This window comes from Erythrolamprus reginae, chromosome 1 (assembly GCF_031021105.1).
Source record: "Erythrolamprus reginae isolate rEryReg1 chromosome 1, rEryReg1.hap1, whole genome shotgun sequence".
Classification (NCBI taxonomy): Eukaryota; Metazoa; Chordata; class Lepidosauria; order Squamata; family Dipsadidae; genus Erythrolamprus; species Erythrolamprus reginae.
The window spans coordinates 271,926,759-271,943,504 of NC_091950.1; the positions used below are offsets into that span (position 1 = coordinate 271,926,759).

The 16,746-nt window shown below is 39.2% G+C and overlaps 1 protein-coding gene across 1 annotated transcript in view; it reads left to right on the plus strand.

The window, feature by feature from the left end:
* Positions 1 to 16,746, plus strand: part of PRIM2 (DNA primase subunit 2) — a 128,687-nt gene that overhangs the window by 64,816 nt on the left and 47,125 nt on the right. The window contains exons 8-9 of the mRNA XM_070733030.1: positions 14,295 to 14,362; positions 15,662 to 15,734. Of these exons, the coding sequence (XP_070589131.1) occupies positions 14,295 to 14,362; positions 15,662 to 15,734 (141 nt within the window). The remainder of the gene's footprint in view (positions 1 to 14,294; positions 14,363 to 15,661; positions 15,735 to 16,746) is intronic.

Here is a 16,746-nt window from a genome sequence, read left to right on the forward strand (position 1 = left end):
AGACAAATGGCCTTAATGTATCCTCGCACATGAGACAAATTGCTTGCTGGCTCATAATAATTATTTCTTGAACTATATCAAGTGAGTTACCACTTTAGCCGGTCTCAAGTTGCAGACAAAGACAGAATTACATCTCTGATTTCCAACTACATGTCTCTTTAATTTGTAGCTCTAGCATTATTTCACTGAAGTTCATGAGTAAGGGATTCAACTAGTTTTTTGAAAATTCTGAAACAACGCTTTCATCTTTGTCAATTGCCAGCCTGAATGGTCCTTTCGGTTACTTAGAACCAGAGCATTCCAGCAAAGAAAACTTAATTGGGGTTTTCCTTTCATAATCCTTATCCTTTGTGCTTCTCAAGATTCTTTTATAACAATATGCACAATAATGTGAATATGAAGATACACAGTTTGGTGTCTTTCCTTGATCATAATCAGATATGGCAAATGATGATGGATCCCTGGGAAGTCTGAGCTATCTAAAAACAGTAAGAGAAATGTGTCTGATGCATATTAATCATATCTCTAATGAAAATTTTCATCTTACTGTTTCCTAAGGTGAGCAATTCCCAGCTTTCTCAGCAAAGGGCTGTGCTGGCTTTGGAATTCTGGGACTTTAAGTTAATGAATCTGGTATCTGCCCAGGTTGGAAAACGCTGTGGCATGAGAACCTGTGGAAGGAGAGCATTAGGGAAAAGATAGATATTATTCAATTCAATTCAATTTATTAGATTTGTATGCCGCCCCTCTCCGAAGACTCGGAGCGGCTCACAACAGTAATAAAATAATATTAATATAAAACCCTATCATATTAAAAAGCAAACAGCACATACATATCAAACATAAATATAAAAATATAAAAAGCCTGGGGGAAAAGGTGTCTCAACTCCCCCATGCCTGGTGGTATAGATGAGTCTTGAGTAATTTACAGAAGACAAGAAGGGTGGGGGCAGTTCTAATCTCCGGGGGGAGTTGATTCCAGAGGGCCGGGGCTGCCACAGAGAAGGCTCTTCCCCTGGGGCCCGCCAAACGACATTGTTTAATCAACGGGACCTGGAGAAGGCCAACTCTGTGGGACCTTATCGGTTGCTGGGATTCGTGCGGTAGCAGGCGGTTCCGAAGGTACTCTGGTCCACTGCCATGTAGGGCTTTAAAGGTCATAATCATTATGTATCTAATGTATTTTTTAATGTACTTTCTTGATTCTTCTGAATGAAAATATGAATTCAAATTTAAAGTATATTGTGAAATATTACTTTATATTTAAAGTATGGTGCCAAGTAATGGCACGGAATGTTGTAAAGCAGGATAACAACTGAAGTGAGATAAAGATGAAAAAACACATTATTATTTTTAGTTAATAATGAATCTGAGATTGACAACATACTTGAAAAATCTAAATCCTCATTAGAAAAAGTTCTATATCCTTTCTTTGAGAGAAAAATGATTTTTGGAATGTCACATCTACTACAATAATAGTTTATTTATTAAAATAACACCACCATTGTATACCTTTAGAATGACAATGGATTTAGAATTATAGTGTGGTTAATGAAAAAGTATTTTGTAGTAAGATGCAGTGTCTGTTTCTTTCTTTTTGTGTTCTTTGTCTTTTTGTTTTATTAGTAATCTGGCTGTTATACATTCCGGTTCTTGAATTATTTAAGTATGTTGCTATTGCTGAGTTTTTAAAAATGGTGCTGATTAAATGGATTTGTAAACCAGGCATGCAATTGGTGTCTTTTATCTGATATTCAATGGAAAGAAAATGTTAATTCAGGATAATGAAAAAGACCTCCAAGTATTGTAGGTGAATAGACCATTAGGTTAATTAAAATGAGGATACTTATCACCGCTGTACTATCATTTTGAGGAGACAGTTTCATTTAGTGGCTGAATAGTGAAATTCAGGATGTCTCCCTTCTGAGCTGAATTCGCGACATACAAGACCAAGATAAGTGGCAAGGGCAATTCAAATTTCTATTCATTTACTTTTACCTGCCTACCATTACTTGTCAGTCTTGACTGCTTGTCACATAAAGGTGAAGATTTATTCAGCCTTATTTAAATCTATTAAATGCAAATTGTGTTACTTCACTGTCCATCACGCAGGCAGTTTCAGAACAAAATGTGTTCGTTGTGACAAACCGCATACAGGAAATTCCTGGACCTGTTTTAATTATTATAGTTGCAGTTTCCATCTCTCTAGATGGAAACTTTAAAAAAAGATTATGGTAAAGACATTTGTGCAGTAGAACATAACTGAATTTGTATCTAATGATTGCTTAGTTTTTTAAACCTACTTGCATTTACTACATATGAAGAGGAAAAAATATTTACCACATATAGAGGAAAAAATATTTACTACATACAAAGAGGAAAAAATATTTACTACATACAAAGAGGAAAAAATATTTACTACATACAAAGAGGAAAAAATATTTACTACATACAAAGAAGAAAAAATATTTACTATATACAAAGAGGAAAAAATATTTACCACATACAAAGAGGAAAAATATTTACTACATACAAAGAGGAAAAAATATTTACTACATACAAAGAGGAAAATATTTACTACATACAAAGAGGAAAAAATATTTACCACATACAAAGAGGAAAAATATTTACTACATACAAAGAGGAAAAATATTTACTACATACAAATAGGAAAGATATTTACTACATACAAAGAGGAAAAAATATTTACTACATACAAAGAGGAAAAAATATTTACTACATACAAAGAGGAAAAAATATTTACTATATACAAAGAGGAAAAAATATTTACTACATACAAAGAGGGAAAAATATTTATCACATACAAAAAGGAAAAAATATTTACTACATACAAAGAGGGAAAAATATTTACCGCATACAAAGAGGAAAAATATTTACCACATACAAAGAGGAAAAATATTTACTACATACAAAGGGGAAAAAATATTTACCACATACAAAGAGGAAAAAATATTTACTACATACAAAGAGGAAAAAAATATTTACCGCATACAAAGAGGAAAAATATTGACTACATACAAAGAGGAAAAAATATTTACTGCATACAAAAAGGAAAAAAGTATTCTGTCATGCTTAAAATAAGGATTAGTTTTGGTACTTGGGCTAGAAACAACCAGATAAAATTGTTAAATTTCAAAGTAAGACAATATGCACTAGTAGCTATTTACTTTCTTTAAAATGACAGCTTGTTATCTTGGTTTAGCAAGGCACTTTCCATTTATCCTTTCTTCCTAAAATAAAATATGCTTTGCATCAATGTATTTTGAACACCCTTAATGTTTAAAACTTTTTTCTTGACTTAAAAATGCCATTTGTCAAGTATTTGAAGGTTTTTTTTAAAAAACAACAACAACCCAGAAGAAAATGATATTGCCTTTGCAGAATTTTAGATATATATATTTCCATTAACAGCACATTGCTAATCTCAAGAAAGCAAAGCAGGTTCAGACTGGGTTGATATTTAAATAGAGACTATTTTGGCATACCAAACTCGGAGACAACAGTATTGTTGCCATGACAGTAAAATGTGTGAATTCTTACATAGACCGAAAGTAGGAGTTTATTTCAGAATTCTTCTCTGGGTGACCTCCCTATTTTATTTTTCTGCATGATAGCCATGGCATAGGAGTGGTTTTTGTTTTTGCTATTTTTCAGGATTTTTTGTGTTTTTGTGTTCATTTGTTTTTTTGCTTTTAAAATATCTAAGATTCCAATCATTTATTTTTCCGCTGCTTATTTGGTATTTTATGTGAATTTACTGCAGCCTTGGGTCTTCTGTAATATTTTTTGTTGTGCACATATAATTTTATGACACTGGATGGACTTTGGATAGTGCAAGCTTCGGAGTCTTCGGAGAGGGGCGGCATACAAATCCAAATAATAAATAAATAAATAAATAAATAAATAAATAAATAAGCAAGCTGCCCTTTGAATCGCTGTAGTGCAAAGGTGGTGTTTTAATATGGACAATTGAAATTACAGTAATAGGCCCATGGAAAGCATGACAGGAGAAGCTTTTCAAATGCGTTTGGTGTGAACAAAACATCCAGGCTTGAAATGTTGAGACAGCTATATCCCCTCAGGGGCTTGTATAGTTGCTTTAGAGCAGGGGTCCCCAAACTTTTTACACAGGGGGCCAGTTCACTGTCCCTCAGACTGTTGGAGGGCCGGACTATTAAAAAAACGTGTGAACAAATCCCTATGCACACTGCACATACATTATTTAAAGTAAAAAACAAAATGGGAACAAATACAATATTTAATATTTATTCTTCCTCTTTCTCTCTCTCTCCCTTTCTCTCTGTCCTCCTGTCTTTCTAGTTCTCTCTCTTTCTCTCTGTCCCCTCTCTCTCTTTCTTTCTCTCTTCTCTCTTTCTCTCACTCACTCTCTTTATATCTCTCCCTCTTTCTCTCTCCCTCTCTCTGTCTCCTCCTTTCTCTCTCTCTCCCTTTCTATCTCTCCTCTTCCTTTCTCTCTCCCTCTCTATCTTTCCCTCTTTCTCTCCCCCCTCTCTCTTTCTTTCTCTCTCTCTTCTCTTTCTCTCACTCACTCTCTTTCTCTCTCCCTCTTTCTCTCTCCCTTTCTTTCTCTTTCTCTCTCCCTTTCTCTGTCCCTCTATTTCTTTCTCTCTGTCCCTTTCTTTCTCTCTGTCCCTCTCTATCTTTCTCTCTGTCCCTCTTTCTTTCTCTCTGTCCCTCTCTTTCTTACTCTCTGTCCCTCTTTCTTTCTCTCTGTCTCTTTCTTTCTCTCTGTCCCTCTCTTTCTTTCTCTCTACCTTTCTTTCTCTTTCTCTCTCTCCCTTTCTCTGTCCCTCTATTTCTTTCTCTCTGTCCCTTTCTTTCTCTCTGTCCCTCTCTATCTTTCTCTCTGTCCCTCTTTCTTTCTCTCTGTCCCTCTCTTTCTTACTCTCTGTCCCTCTTTCTTTCTCTCTGTCTCTTTCTTTCTCTCTGTCCCTCTCTTTCTCTCTGTCCCTCTCTTTCTTTCTCTCTGTCCCTCTCTTTCTTTCTCTCTGTCCCTCTTTCTTTCTCTCTGTCCCTCTCTTTCTTACTCTCTGTCCCTCTCTTTCTTACTCTCTGTCCCTCTTTCTTTCTCTCTGTCTCTTTCTTTCTCTCTGTCCCTCTTTCTTTCTCTCTGTCCCTCTCTTTCTTTCTCTCTCTTATCTCTGTGTGGGGGGGAGGCGGCTGCTTGAAAACCCCTGACCTCCATCGCCTCCCCCCCACGGCACAAGGCGAGCACACCTCGCCGCTGACACAGGCGGCGGGGACTGCCCTGTCCCCCTGTCCCCCCTGCGCAAAACTACGCAGCCCCAGATCGCTCGCTTCTCCAGCCAGCAAAGCCGACTGCCCGGCTTTGTTGGCTGCTGCAGGAAAGGAAAGCGTCACATTTAAAAAGCACGCCACTTTCTGGGACTGCGGCGCCGTGGTGGCCTTCAAGCGCGGCCCTTCGCGGCGCCCCACCACCCGTTCCTGCAGGAAGAGATCGGGCACTTTACCGGGAGGTGGAGGCAGCGTGGGGCCGGACGCTGGGTGCCGGGGAGGGCGAAGGAGTGGACGCGCCTCTCAGCTGCAGAGCGGAACGGGGGTGGAGATCAGTGGCGGAGTCCGGCGCTGGGGCCATGCGGGACTGCTCATCCAGGCGCGCGTGGACCGGCAAGCCTGGATGAGTGGTCCCGCATGGCCCCAGGCCCCCAACGCCGGACTCCGCTGCTGATCTCCACCCCCGTTCCGCTCTGCAGCTGAGAGGCGCGTCCACTCCTTCGCCCTCCCCGGCACCCAGCGTCCGTCCCCACGCCGCCTCCACCTCCAGCGTCCGTCCCCACGCCGCCTCCACGGGTGTTTTAAAAGGTCGCAGCCGGCCTGGGGGGCTTGCCAGCACCCCCCCGAACCTGGGTTCGGGGTTTGGGGGGGTTCTGGCAAGCCCCCCAGGCCGGCTGCGACCTTTTAAAACACCCGTGCCGCTTCCCATCTGTCTCCTGAAGCCGAACGGCAAAGCTGAACTTCCGTGTTCGGCTTCAGGAGACAGATGGGAAGCGGCGCGGGTGTTTTAAAAGGTCGCAGCCGGCCTGGGGGGCTTGCCAGCACCCCCCCGAACCCCGAACCCAGGTTTGGGGGGGTGCTGGCAAGCCCCCAGGCCGGCTGCGACCGTTTAAAACACCCGCACCGCTTCGTAGCTGTCTCCTGAAGCCGAACGCTAAAGCCGAACGCGGAAGTTCGGCTTCGGGAGACAGCTACGAAGCGGCGCGGGTGTTTTAAAAGGTCGCAGCCGGCCTGGGGGGCTTGCCAGCACCCCCCGAACCCCGAACCCGGGTTCGGGGGGGTGCTGGCAAGCCCCCCAGGCCGGCTGCAACCTTTTAAAAGAGCCGCGCCGCTTCGCAGCTGTCTCCTGAAGCCGAACGGCAAAGCCAAACTTCCGGGTTCGGCTTCAAGAGACAGCTGCGAAGCGGCGCGGGTGTTTTAAAAGGTCGCAGCCGGCCTGGGGGGCTTGCCAGCACCCCCCCGAACCCTGAACTTTTGCCGAACTTCCGGGTTCGGGGTTCAGGGGGGGTGCTGGCAAGCCCCCCAGGCCGGCTGCGACCTTTTAAAACACCCGCGCCGCTTCGCAGCTGTCTCCTGAAGCCGAACGCTAAAGCCGAACTTCCGCGTTCGGCTTCGCGAGACAGCTGCGAAGCGGCGCGGGTGTTTTAAAAGGTTGCAGCCGGCCTGGGGGGCTTCCCAGGAACCTCACGAACCGGGGGTTCAGCCAAATTTTGCCTCTTCTTACGAACTTTGTTCGAGTTACGAACCGGCGTTCGGGAGGCTTCTGGGAAGCCCCGCCGCCCGGCTGTTACCTTTTAAAACAGCCGTGGGGCTTCCCAGCTGTCTCTGAACGCAGGTTCGTAACTCGAAAAAAGTTCGTAAGAAGAGGCAAAATTTTGCTGAACCCCGGGTTCGTATCACGAGTTGTTCCTAAGACGAGGGGTTCGTATCTTGAGGTACCACTGTATTTACTTCCGCATCTCTACTTCGTGGAAATTCGACTTTCGCGGACGGTCTCGGAACGCCTCCCCCGCAAAAATCGAGGGAAAACTGTATATATTTTGAATAGAAAAGTTGGTAAATGAATGTTGATCAATACAGAGACACAATTGAGCTGCTGACAAGCAGACTGTGAACTTATGCATGCTTTCAGAAATCCTAAAAATATATACAAATAGATGAAAAGTATAAATTCAAATCCTGAATCTAAAAATCTTTATAGACTGATCATTTGTTAGTGAATTCAGAAGTGAAGTGACTTGCTACCAAAGAAGAACTGGTTTGCCTGTAGGAGGTTAATTTACAGTACTGTATTTTAATATTATTTTTCATTGCAAAAAATTCTTGAACTGGTCTACAAATGCAATAAAAGACAGAAGTAAAAATAATTTCCCCCAAAACTAACGCACATTAGAAAAAGCCAACATAAAACATACATTTTTAAAAATAATTTTCTAAAACAATGTAGCTGCACTGTGGCTTCTCATTACTACAGTTCTCAGCTTCATAAAAATACCTAGTTTCTTTTTCTGATATTTATTTGTGGATTATATACAATTCACAAATGACCAAAAGCCTATTACTGTATTAGAATTACACTTTATTCAAATAGTCAGGCCTAATTATGCAGGGTCATTCAAGACAAAGGCCTTCCCACACTGAAGGGAACTTGCTTTCCAGTACCCAAGAAGCTACTACCAGTTCAATTATTTATTTGTTTGTTTGTTTGTTTGTTTGTTTGATTTTTATGCCGCCTTTCTCCTTAGACTCAGGGCAGCTTACAACATGTTAGCAATAGCACTTTTTAATAAAGCCAGCCTATTGCCCCCACAATCCAGGTCCTCATTTTACCCACCTCGGAAGGATGGAAGGCTGAGTCAACCTTGAGCCGGTGATGAGATTTGAACCGCTGACCTACAGATCTACAGTCAGCTTCAGTGGCCTGCAGTACAGCACTCTACCTGCTGTGCCACCCTGGCTCTAGCAGTTTTTCTTCTGCTACCACATCTCCAACTCTTCCACTTTTCCAATATGATTTTATAAAGCCAGGGTTTAACTCTTATACCAAAATTGGAGTTGCAGATATTGTTTGGAAATATGGAAAGTTCTGTTTCTATTGTGTGAGATTTTCTAGTATCACTTAGAAGCAATGCCTTGGAAAAGAAGGAAATTATTTATGAAAAAATAGCTAACTAGGACTTTTTCCTAGATCAGAAATAATCGTTCAGGGGAACATGTGAATGTTTGGTGAACTCAGAGTGGGAAAGGATGGAGTCTTGTTTCGAATAAGCTTCTACCATCTCCAACCTCCATCCATTTATATACATTTAGGCAGGTTTTCTTAATAGGAAAGGTATACTTCCATATGCTTGAATGTGGACTGCCGTTTTCGTCCTCATTAGGGACCTAAGTAATATCTCTTACATTGCTAGTAACCGTGCACTTGTTCAAGCTAATTCAAGCTAATTTGATAGGGAAGGTTTGCCTATTTGCCGATGACTCTAGTGTGCAATAGGGTTGATATTCCTGGAGGGGTCTGTAATATGGTAAATAATTTAGCTTTACTAGATAAATGGTCAAAGCAATGGAAACTGCAGTTTAATGTGTCCAAATGTAAAATAATGCACTTGGGGAAAATGAATCCTCAATCTGAGTATTGCATTGGCAGTTCTGTGTTAGCAAAAACTTCAGAAGAGAAGGATTTAGGGGTAGTGATTTCTGACAGACTCAAAATGGGTGAGCAGTGTGGTCGGGCAGTAGGAAAAGCAAGTGGGATGCTTGGCTGCATAGCTAGAGGTATAACAAGCAGGAAGAGGGAGATCGTGATCCCCTTGTATACAGACAACATTTGGAATACTGTGTTTCTAAGTAGAACTCCCTTTAGTCAGCTCCTGGACATTGAGGATGGAGGATAAAGGACTGATCATTGTAAAGAGCATCCTTCTCTCTCCACATGTTCATATAAACACCTGGATAAGTCCAAAAGTGTGTGTTTAGTATGTAGTTAAGCTTGGACTTGTGTTGCAGATTCAGAGTACAGGTTGCCTCAACATTAATTAATAGGATGAAGGGACAGCTACACAGAGATTGCGGGGAGAACCATGAATCAAGCACAATCTGAGACAGTGCTACTAATAGAATTTCAAGGCTAAACTATGTGTGAATTTATGGCTCATAAATATCTTTATAATATTTCTAAGAATTTCCCTTACAAAGTCCTTCATCTGAAAAAATAATCTGAAGCCTTACATACATTTACTTTATTTAATACCATTTAAAAAAAAAAGAAAATTGCAATTAAATGTGTGTAGCTAATCCTCCCTCCCTGGCTTGTCACAAGCTAGATGAAATTTTAGCAACTGTAAGCTACAGCAAGTTATGAAAACAGGGCAAGAATAACCATGTACATAGTTATGTGGGGAGAGGGGAAGACTTTGCAATGAAACCATTTTTTTTAAAAAAATTAAAGCTCCAAGGAGATTTGTTTACAACTACTTTAAAATGAAAAACCCAAAAGAATAGTTTTATTAGGATTAAATAGAGTTATAAAACAGAAAGCTTTGTAAGAGTTTTTCAAATTGGGAGGAAAAGCAATGGGCATAGTCCAGAATGTTCATTCGTAGATTGTTCTGCAGCATGTTAAGAGTGCCATGGAAATATAATAATGGAATGCAATTTTTGTTCATAATGAGATTTCTCCTGTAGGTTGTTCTGTGGGTGGGTCTGATATTGCAAGTTTATATTGGGTCTGTGAAGTAATAATTGTGTTCCAAATCCATTAATGCAGGACCTTTTTGCTGACTTACTTAGGCTCAAATATCAAACCCACTGGCAATTAAGCCTTTATTTTGAAATATTCAAGTTATCATTAAATTGTAAATGGTAATAATCTTGTATACATATTGTTAGTAATTCTTCTCTCAGTACTTATGCTTCTGTTCTGATTTGCATTTGTATAAAGTTTGAATGCGTTGATTTCCTTTCCTTTGTTAATAGAGGAAGCACCCATTCATCAGGAGATTAGGGGAATTGGAAGGGAATGACAAATAGACGTCATGCTCACAATGGGAGGCAGTTGAGTTTGGGATCCAGGCTGTTGACAATTCTCTATGGATTAAAGAGAGATTTTGAGATTACAGTGTTCCCTCGATTTTCGCGGGTTCGAACTTCGCGAAAAGTCTATAACATGTTTTTTCAAAAATATTAATTAAAAAATACTTCATGGTGTTTTCCCCCTATACCACGGTTTTTCTCACCCGATGACGTCATATGTCATCGCCAAACTTTTGTCCGCCTTTAATAAATATTTTTTTAAAATAAACTTTAATAAATAAACATGGTGAGTAATAATCTAAATGGTTGCTAAGGGAATGAGAAATTGTAATTTAGGGGTTTAAAGTGTTAAGGGAAGGCTTGTGATATTGTTCATAGTGTATTTACTTCCGCATCTCTACTTCGCGGAAATTCGACTTTCGCGGGCGGTCTTGGAACACATCCCCGTGAAAATCGAGGGAACACTGTATACTCATGCACTCCAGACAATTGATATTTTTTTGTGAATTGACAGCAGAAACTAAAGCTTGAATACTTCTTAACTTTATATTAAAGCTGCTTATTCAACCATCCAATTTTATCTTCATAATAAAAGGTTCTGGTTTTCCTTTAAGAAAACCCAAGTCAAATCTTTAAAGGGGAATACTATTAATGTTATTAGTATCTTTGGAAGTTGAGCAACAGTATCTAGAAATGCACTGCATTAAAATATAGCCTTTTCTAATGGTTAATTTTCAGTACTTCTCAAAAACATCAAGATATTAAAAGTTGAAATCAAATTCAAAAAATGGATCAGCATTAAAATGTCAACTATCTAGTTGTAGCAGCACACCAGCATTCAAACACCGTGGTCTAATATTGATTTCCCTGGTTGCATAACATTTGCATTGTGACATTTGGCTTCAACATTAACAAAGTAGTTGTTTCTTGATCAATCATTTTTGGTATTACATGCCAAACAATCACTCAGTGTGACCTATTTCAAATTGCATATTAACTGTTGGGGAAAAGTACTGTATGGGTTTTTAAAATTTTTATTTTAAGCCCGGAGCATGAATTGTGAAGAAGATGTAAACACAGATAGAAAATTGTATATTTTTAAATCAAGCATTACATGTAGGCAAATTAATTTGAACAGTGCAATCACATATATAAATTACGTATGTGTCTCTGTACATGTGTTGTCTCTCTTACTCTCACACAAGACATAGACTTGATAACACATTCCTATCACAAATTCTGCATTTCTTTTTAGGTTTTCTGTACAATTAAATTTATCTGTGTTTTTTCTTCTTTTTTCTTTAATGCTTTCTGATGTGTGAGATACTACCATCCTTCACAGGAGCTTGCAGTTTCCCAGCTCTAAAATTTTATTGTAATAGCAAACTTTATAGAAAAAGCAACTGGTCCAAAGTCATCCCAGAGGCTAAACTGTTCTTGACAAGCAGGAAAAGAAATCATAAATGTTGTGAGAAGATAGATAAATAGTAAGACTGCAGGCACAGATGGTGAAACCAGAGAAATGTTTAATATATTTCTGGGGTGGTTGTAATATTTGTTAAATATATCTATATCTATATAGAAATATATATTTGAAGACTATATACTGGTATATGCCTAATGATAGAAAAAATGCCATTATTCTTTTATAAAAAAAAAAAGGTGGCAAGGGAATCCAAAAACTACAAGAGGCTTAGTTAAATATCCCTGGGGAAATATTTGGCAGCGTTTTGATTGAAAGGACACGAGAAGCGAAAATAAGAAGGGGAAAAAAACCTATTACAGTAGGTACAATGTGGGGTTTTGCCAGGCAGGGAACATGCAAACCAGTCATTGGAAAATATATGCATGTGAGAAAGAATGTTTATCATATATTGTTGAGCTAGGGAAAGTAAATTATGGATTTTTTTGCAAGAGCTGAAAGCTGAAGAATGGTGAATGCTGAAGTAACTCTGTGTGAGGGAGTATTCATTCATTCATTCATTCATTCATTCATTCATTCATTCATTCATTCAATTTGTATGCCGCCCCTCTCCGCAGACTCATAGTAGAATGCTTAGGACATCCTTGGGTATGAGTTGGCTCCACTGTAGTCTCGATTCTGATTGCCCCAAGCCACTTGTGCCAACTTGTGAACATTACAAACCAGCATGATTTGTAGGTGGGTGTGAGTCTGGCAAAGGCTTCTTTGCTCCTGTTTGAATAAAGCAGAAGAAAGCATGTGACATGAAAAATCAAAAGGATCTGTAGGTAAATTTCTGAGACCATTCTCATTCAACAACAACAATAACAACAGAATCTGGAAGAACAACTAGAATAGGAGGGAGGTACTTTATCCTCTTACCCCACCCCAAACCTGTGCTTTATATTTTTAGGAATGGGGGAAATCCACAATTTCCTAGTGTACAAAGTTAGCACCGATCCCTCTCTCCTAAAAGAATGAAATGTTTTGAGAAATATTTAAACAGCCAGAATTGTATTTGGGAAATTATATTTCTATAAAGGAGAAACATGTTTTTAAAGACAGAAAGCAGTCCCCAAGTCTTTCTTAATAGCCCCAGCAGGTCTGGGCCAGCCTATCTCCAAGACAAAAGACCTTCAGCTCTAGGGTGATGGGATTAAGACATGACCCTCCAGGACCTAATAGGATTATTTAGCAGCAGAACTCATTACATTGCACAATCTGTTAAGGATATTGCATCACCCAGCAAACTTCAACCAAACTTGATTCAGACAAATTTGACCCCGCATGGCACCATGGGAGTCAGACAACAGCCAATAGAATACATGTTCTTGTACAGGAACAGGAAGCTCAGGTGCAAAGCCAAAAAGAAGGTATATATACTGCTAAAAAAATAAAAATAAAAATAAATAAATAAATAAAGGGAACGCTCAAATAACACATCCTAGATCTAAATGAATGAAATATTCTCATTGAATATTTCATTTGCACAACTATTCCATTTGGACAACAGCATGTGAAATTGACTGTCAATCGGTGTTGCTTCCTAAGTGGACAGTTTGATTTCACAGAAGTTTGATTTTCTTGAAGTTATATTCTGTTTTTTAAGTGTTCCCTTTATTTTTTTGAGCAGTGTATATACCCTTCACTCTCAACTCCATGTGGTCAGCTGCCCAGGACCATCCATGTGGTTCTGCTTCATTATTAAACTATCTTTCCAATCAGCCTCCATGTTTCCAGTGTCTTTCTCCTGGCTTCGAACTGAACCAGATGGATATTTCTCCCAACAGTAGCATCATGCATTTCTTATCTCCTGAGTGAAGAAAGATTTTAAATAACTGAATGCAAATAATTCAACTGCGTTTATATGCATTTTTTTCTATGCATTTAACAAAAAAAAAATATCACTGAAACATAATGGCTCATTATCATAACTGCTGCTTAACAGGATTTAGAGCTGATGTTGTAGCCTCTCTTGTGATTTGTGAATCTCTGACTTTTTAACAGATGTGTATGTATTATCTTGACATGATCAGTGTGAAATGTAGGAGTATCGTTCCAGGACACTGCATTTTTGTTCGTTGGAACAAAATGCATAATAAAATGCGGGGCTGTCAGTTATCAAAGAAAATGTTTAATGGTCAAGCTTGTCCTTTGCTTGTGTTGTTATTAATCAAACAAACCCTGTCAGCACTGAAAAACACAACATACTTGTATTGAAAACCCATCAACCAGATGCATCTCTTATCTTACTCTTTACTAATTTGACTGGTAAGGATTTATACTAGTTTGTAGTCCAAATCCAATTTATTAAGCACCATTCTAGTCCTTCATAAATTACTGAGTGCTAACAATACGTATTGTTGTTTGCATCAATGGTAAACAAAGATGCTTATATGGAATGTAATGGACAAAATATTTATTTCAGTCCCAAGCCAACTTTCAAGAGGGAGTTAAGGTAACAATGACAGAAAAGAGATATTGTCTCTTGTTTCTTGAGGACAAGATCAGCAGGAAAGAGACAGAAGAGGAAAGGCATAGTGAAAAGCTGATGCTTTCTATTAGGTTGATGAGTTAGGAAGTAATATCTCTTGTCTCAAGGATAACACTGTATATGTCTGTTCTCTCTCTCTCTCTCTGTGTCTCTCTGTCTCTCTCTCTCTCTCTCTGTCTCTCTCTCTCTCTCTGTGTTTGTGTGTGCAATATTGCTCCTCTGTGACTTTTTGTATTTGTTCATTTTTAGCTAACAGCACGATCCCTGCCTATGGTACAAACTGACGAGAGACTTCAACCCCTTCTCAATCACCTTTGGTAATGAAAACACAGTGGAACCTCAATTTAGTGGACCTTTGGGGGCTCATTGCTCCTGAAGGCCGACAGTCTAACTCATTTGTACAAATCAGGTCTTGTTTGAGTAGCTGAGGGAATTTTATTTTTATTCTTTCGGATTAAAAAAAAAAGTGAAAACATTTTTGTAACGTCTCGGCATTGCACCTAACTGATTCATCGGTCCTGTGTTCTGACGCAAAGGCAGAATAGGAATGTCTTACTCTTCCCATAACTGGGCCCATTCGCTCTGCCTGTGGAATAATCTATTACGGGGGACAGGTGAGGAACTCATGTACAGAAGAGCACTCTGCTAATCTGTAGACCTGTGTTTCCCGACCTTGGCAACTTGAAGCTATTTGGACTTCAACTCCCAGAATTCCCCAGCCAGCATTCGCTGGCTGGGGAATTCTGGGAGTTGAAGTCCAAATAGCTTCAAGTTGCCAAGGTCGGGAAACACTGCTGTAGACTATGCAAACTATGGAATTTACAGAGAAAAGCAATAAAAGTGTTTTAAAGAAAAAAAAAAAGAATAAATCAGATATTAATAAGCTTTTTATTTATGAATGGGTAACTTGGCAATGGATTCATTGCAACTTTGTCTTCAAAGATACTATTTTAATACTTGTATCCATAGCAAGGAAATAATTTGAGTGTTTTTACATAATGAACATGCTTTGGCCGATAATTAGCAATATTGTTGACATACAACATCTGTTTCCAGTCAACACTTCAGATTTCTCCCTTAGGTAATTGTTGGCTCACATTTGCAAAATTATATTTTGCCCTTGAAAAAAGGAGTTTATGTTCCCCTTTGCTCAAAACCTTTTGAAAAACATAATAATGGAACTATAGCTGCATATTATTTATCTTTGTGTTTTAGTTCCTCACATTGCTTGGTAATGTAATCAATTTTAAAATTCAAGAAAAGATTATTCTATGGCTCCCTTAATTAGAAACGTCTTAGAGGTTATATCTGAATTTTACAAAAAATATTCAACAACTGTTTTCATATGATTCATGAGAGTTCAAATAATCTGCTTCTACTTGAACTCTAATGTTCTTCTTAATGTAGAAATATTTCTAAATAAATTATTCTGGTAATCAGAAATGTTTTATATATATATAAAGTCTTAAGTTCTCCAAGATGAAATAATTATTTTAAAGCCATATTTATTTCTTGAACAAAAATACTTGGCCTTTCATTCTCATTTTTGTAACAATAAAAATGCCCTTTTAAATTCAACAAATGTTTATTTCTTTTCTTGTTTTTGCACATCATAGTCATGCATATGTTGGTCCAGATTATAATATTGAAAAAGCAGCGGGCAAAATTTCATTGGATCAAATTGATGCTGTAAGTATATTGCTTCCAATTCACTATAGTTCACTGAATAATTTTAGTGAATAATACCTCGCAGTGTATTCATGGTATTTCAAACATACTGGTGGCAACATTCATATAGAGATTACAATGGTCTATATATAAAGAATTGAAGAATAAAACAACTCATAGAACAATGTATGCTTAAATGAATGAAAGTAGGTTTACAATACATGAATATAAGTAACAGTCAGGAGTATATCATACCTTTTTCATGAGACTATGGCTATTTGTAAGGGGTTCAGACATTGAACTCTAATTTCCGGCAACAGCTAATAAGAGGAAACCAGAATATCATCACTGGGACACCTTTCCTCATCTCCTGTTGTATAGTAAAAGACCAGGAAAGTTATCCACTTACCTCTTCAAATCACCCAAGCATCCGTTCCTCTCCTCTGTTCAGTTTCCTATAATTCAAGTTCCTACAATTTCCTGTAGTAGTCAGAGGACCACACCCTACTTGACTGCCTGAAAAAAAATATCTTGGACTTACTATATCTGGTTTCCAAACTACTACTTCATATTTCTTATCAGCCAATATTTATTATTTTCTTGTTGTTTTGCTGGAAGGAGGTCTTTGTATATATATACAGTGATCCCTCTATTATCGCGAGGGTTCCGTTCCAAGACCCCTCGCGATAATCGATTTTTCGCGGGTTGCGTAAGTAAAAACACCATCTGCGCATGCGCGCCCTTTTTTCTATGGCTGCGCATGCGTAGATGGTGGAGTTTGCGTTCCCCGCCGCCCACGCAAAGGGGAAACCCCGATTCGGCTCCTCGCTGCTGCTGCGCTACCGAGCAGATCAGCTGCTGGGCGGCCGAAGGAACCTTCCCTGGGTCTTCCCCCTCTTGCTGGTGGGCGGGCGAGCGGCGGGCATCAGCGAGGAGCCGGGGTTTCCCCTTTGCGTGGGCGGCCGGGAAGACCCAGGTTGGGGGTTCGGGGGGGTGCTGGGAAGCCCCCCAGGCCGGCTGCGACCTTTTAAAA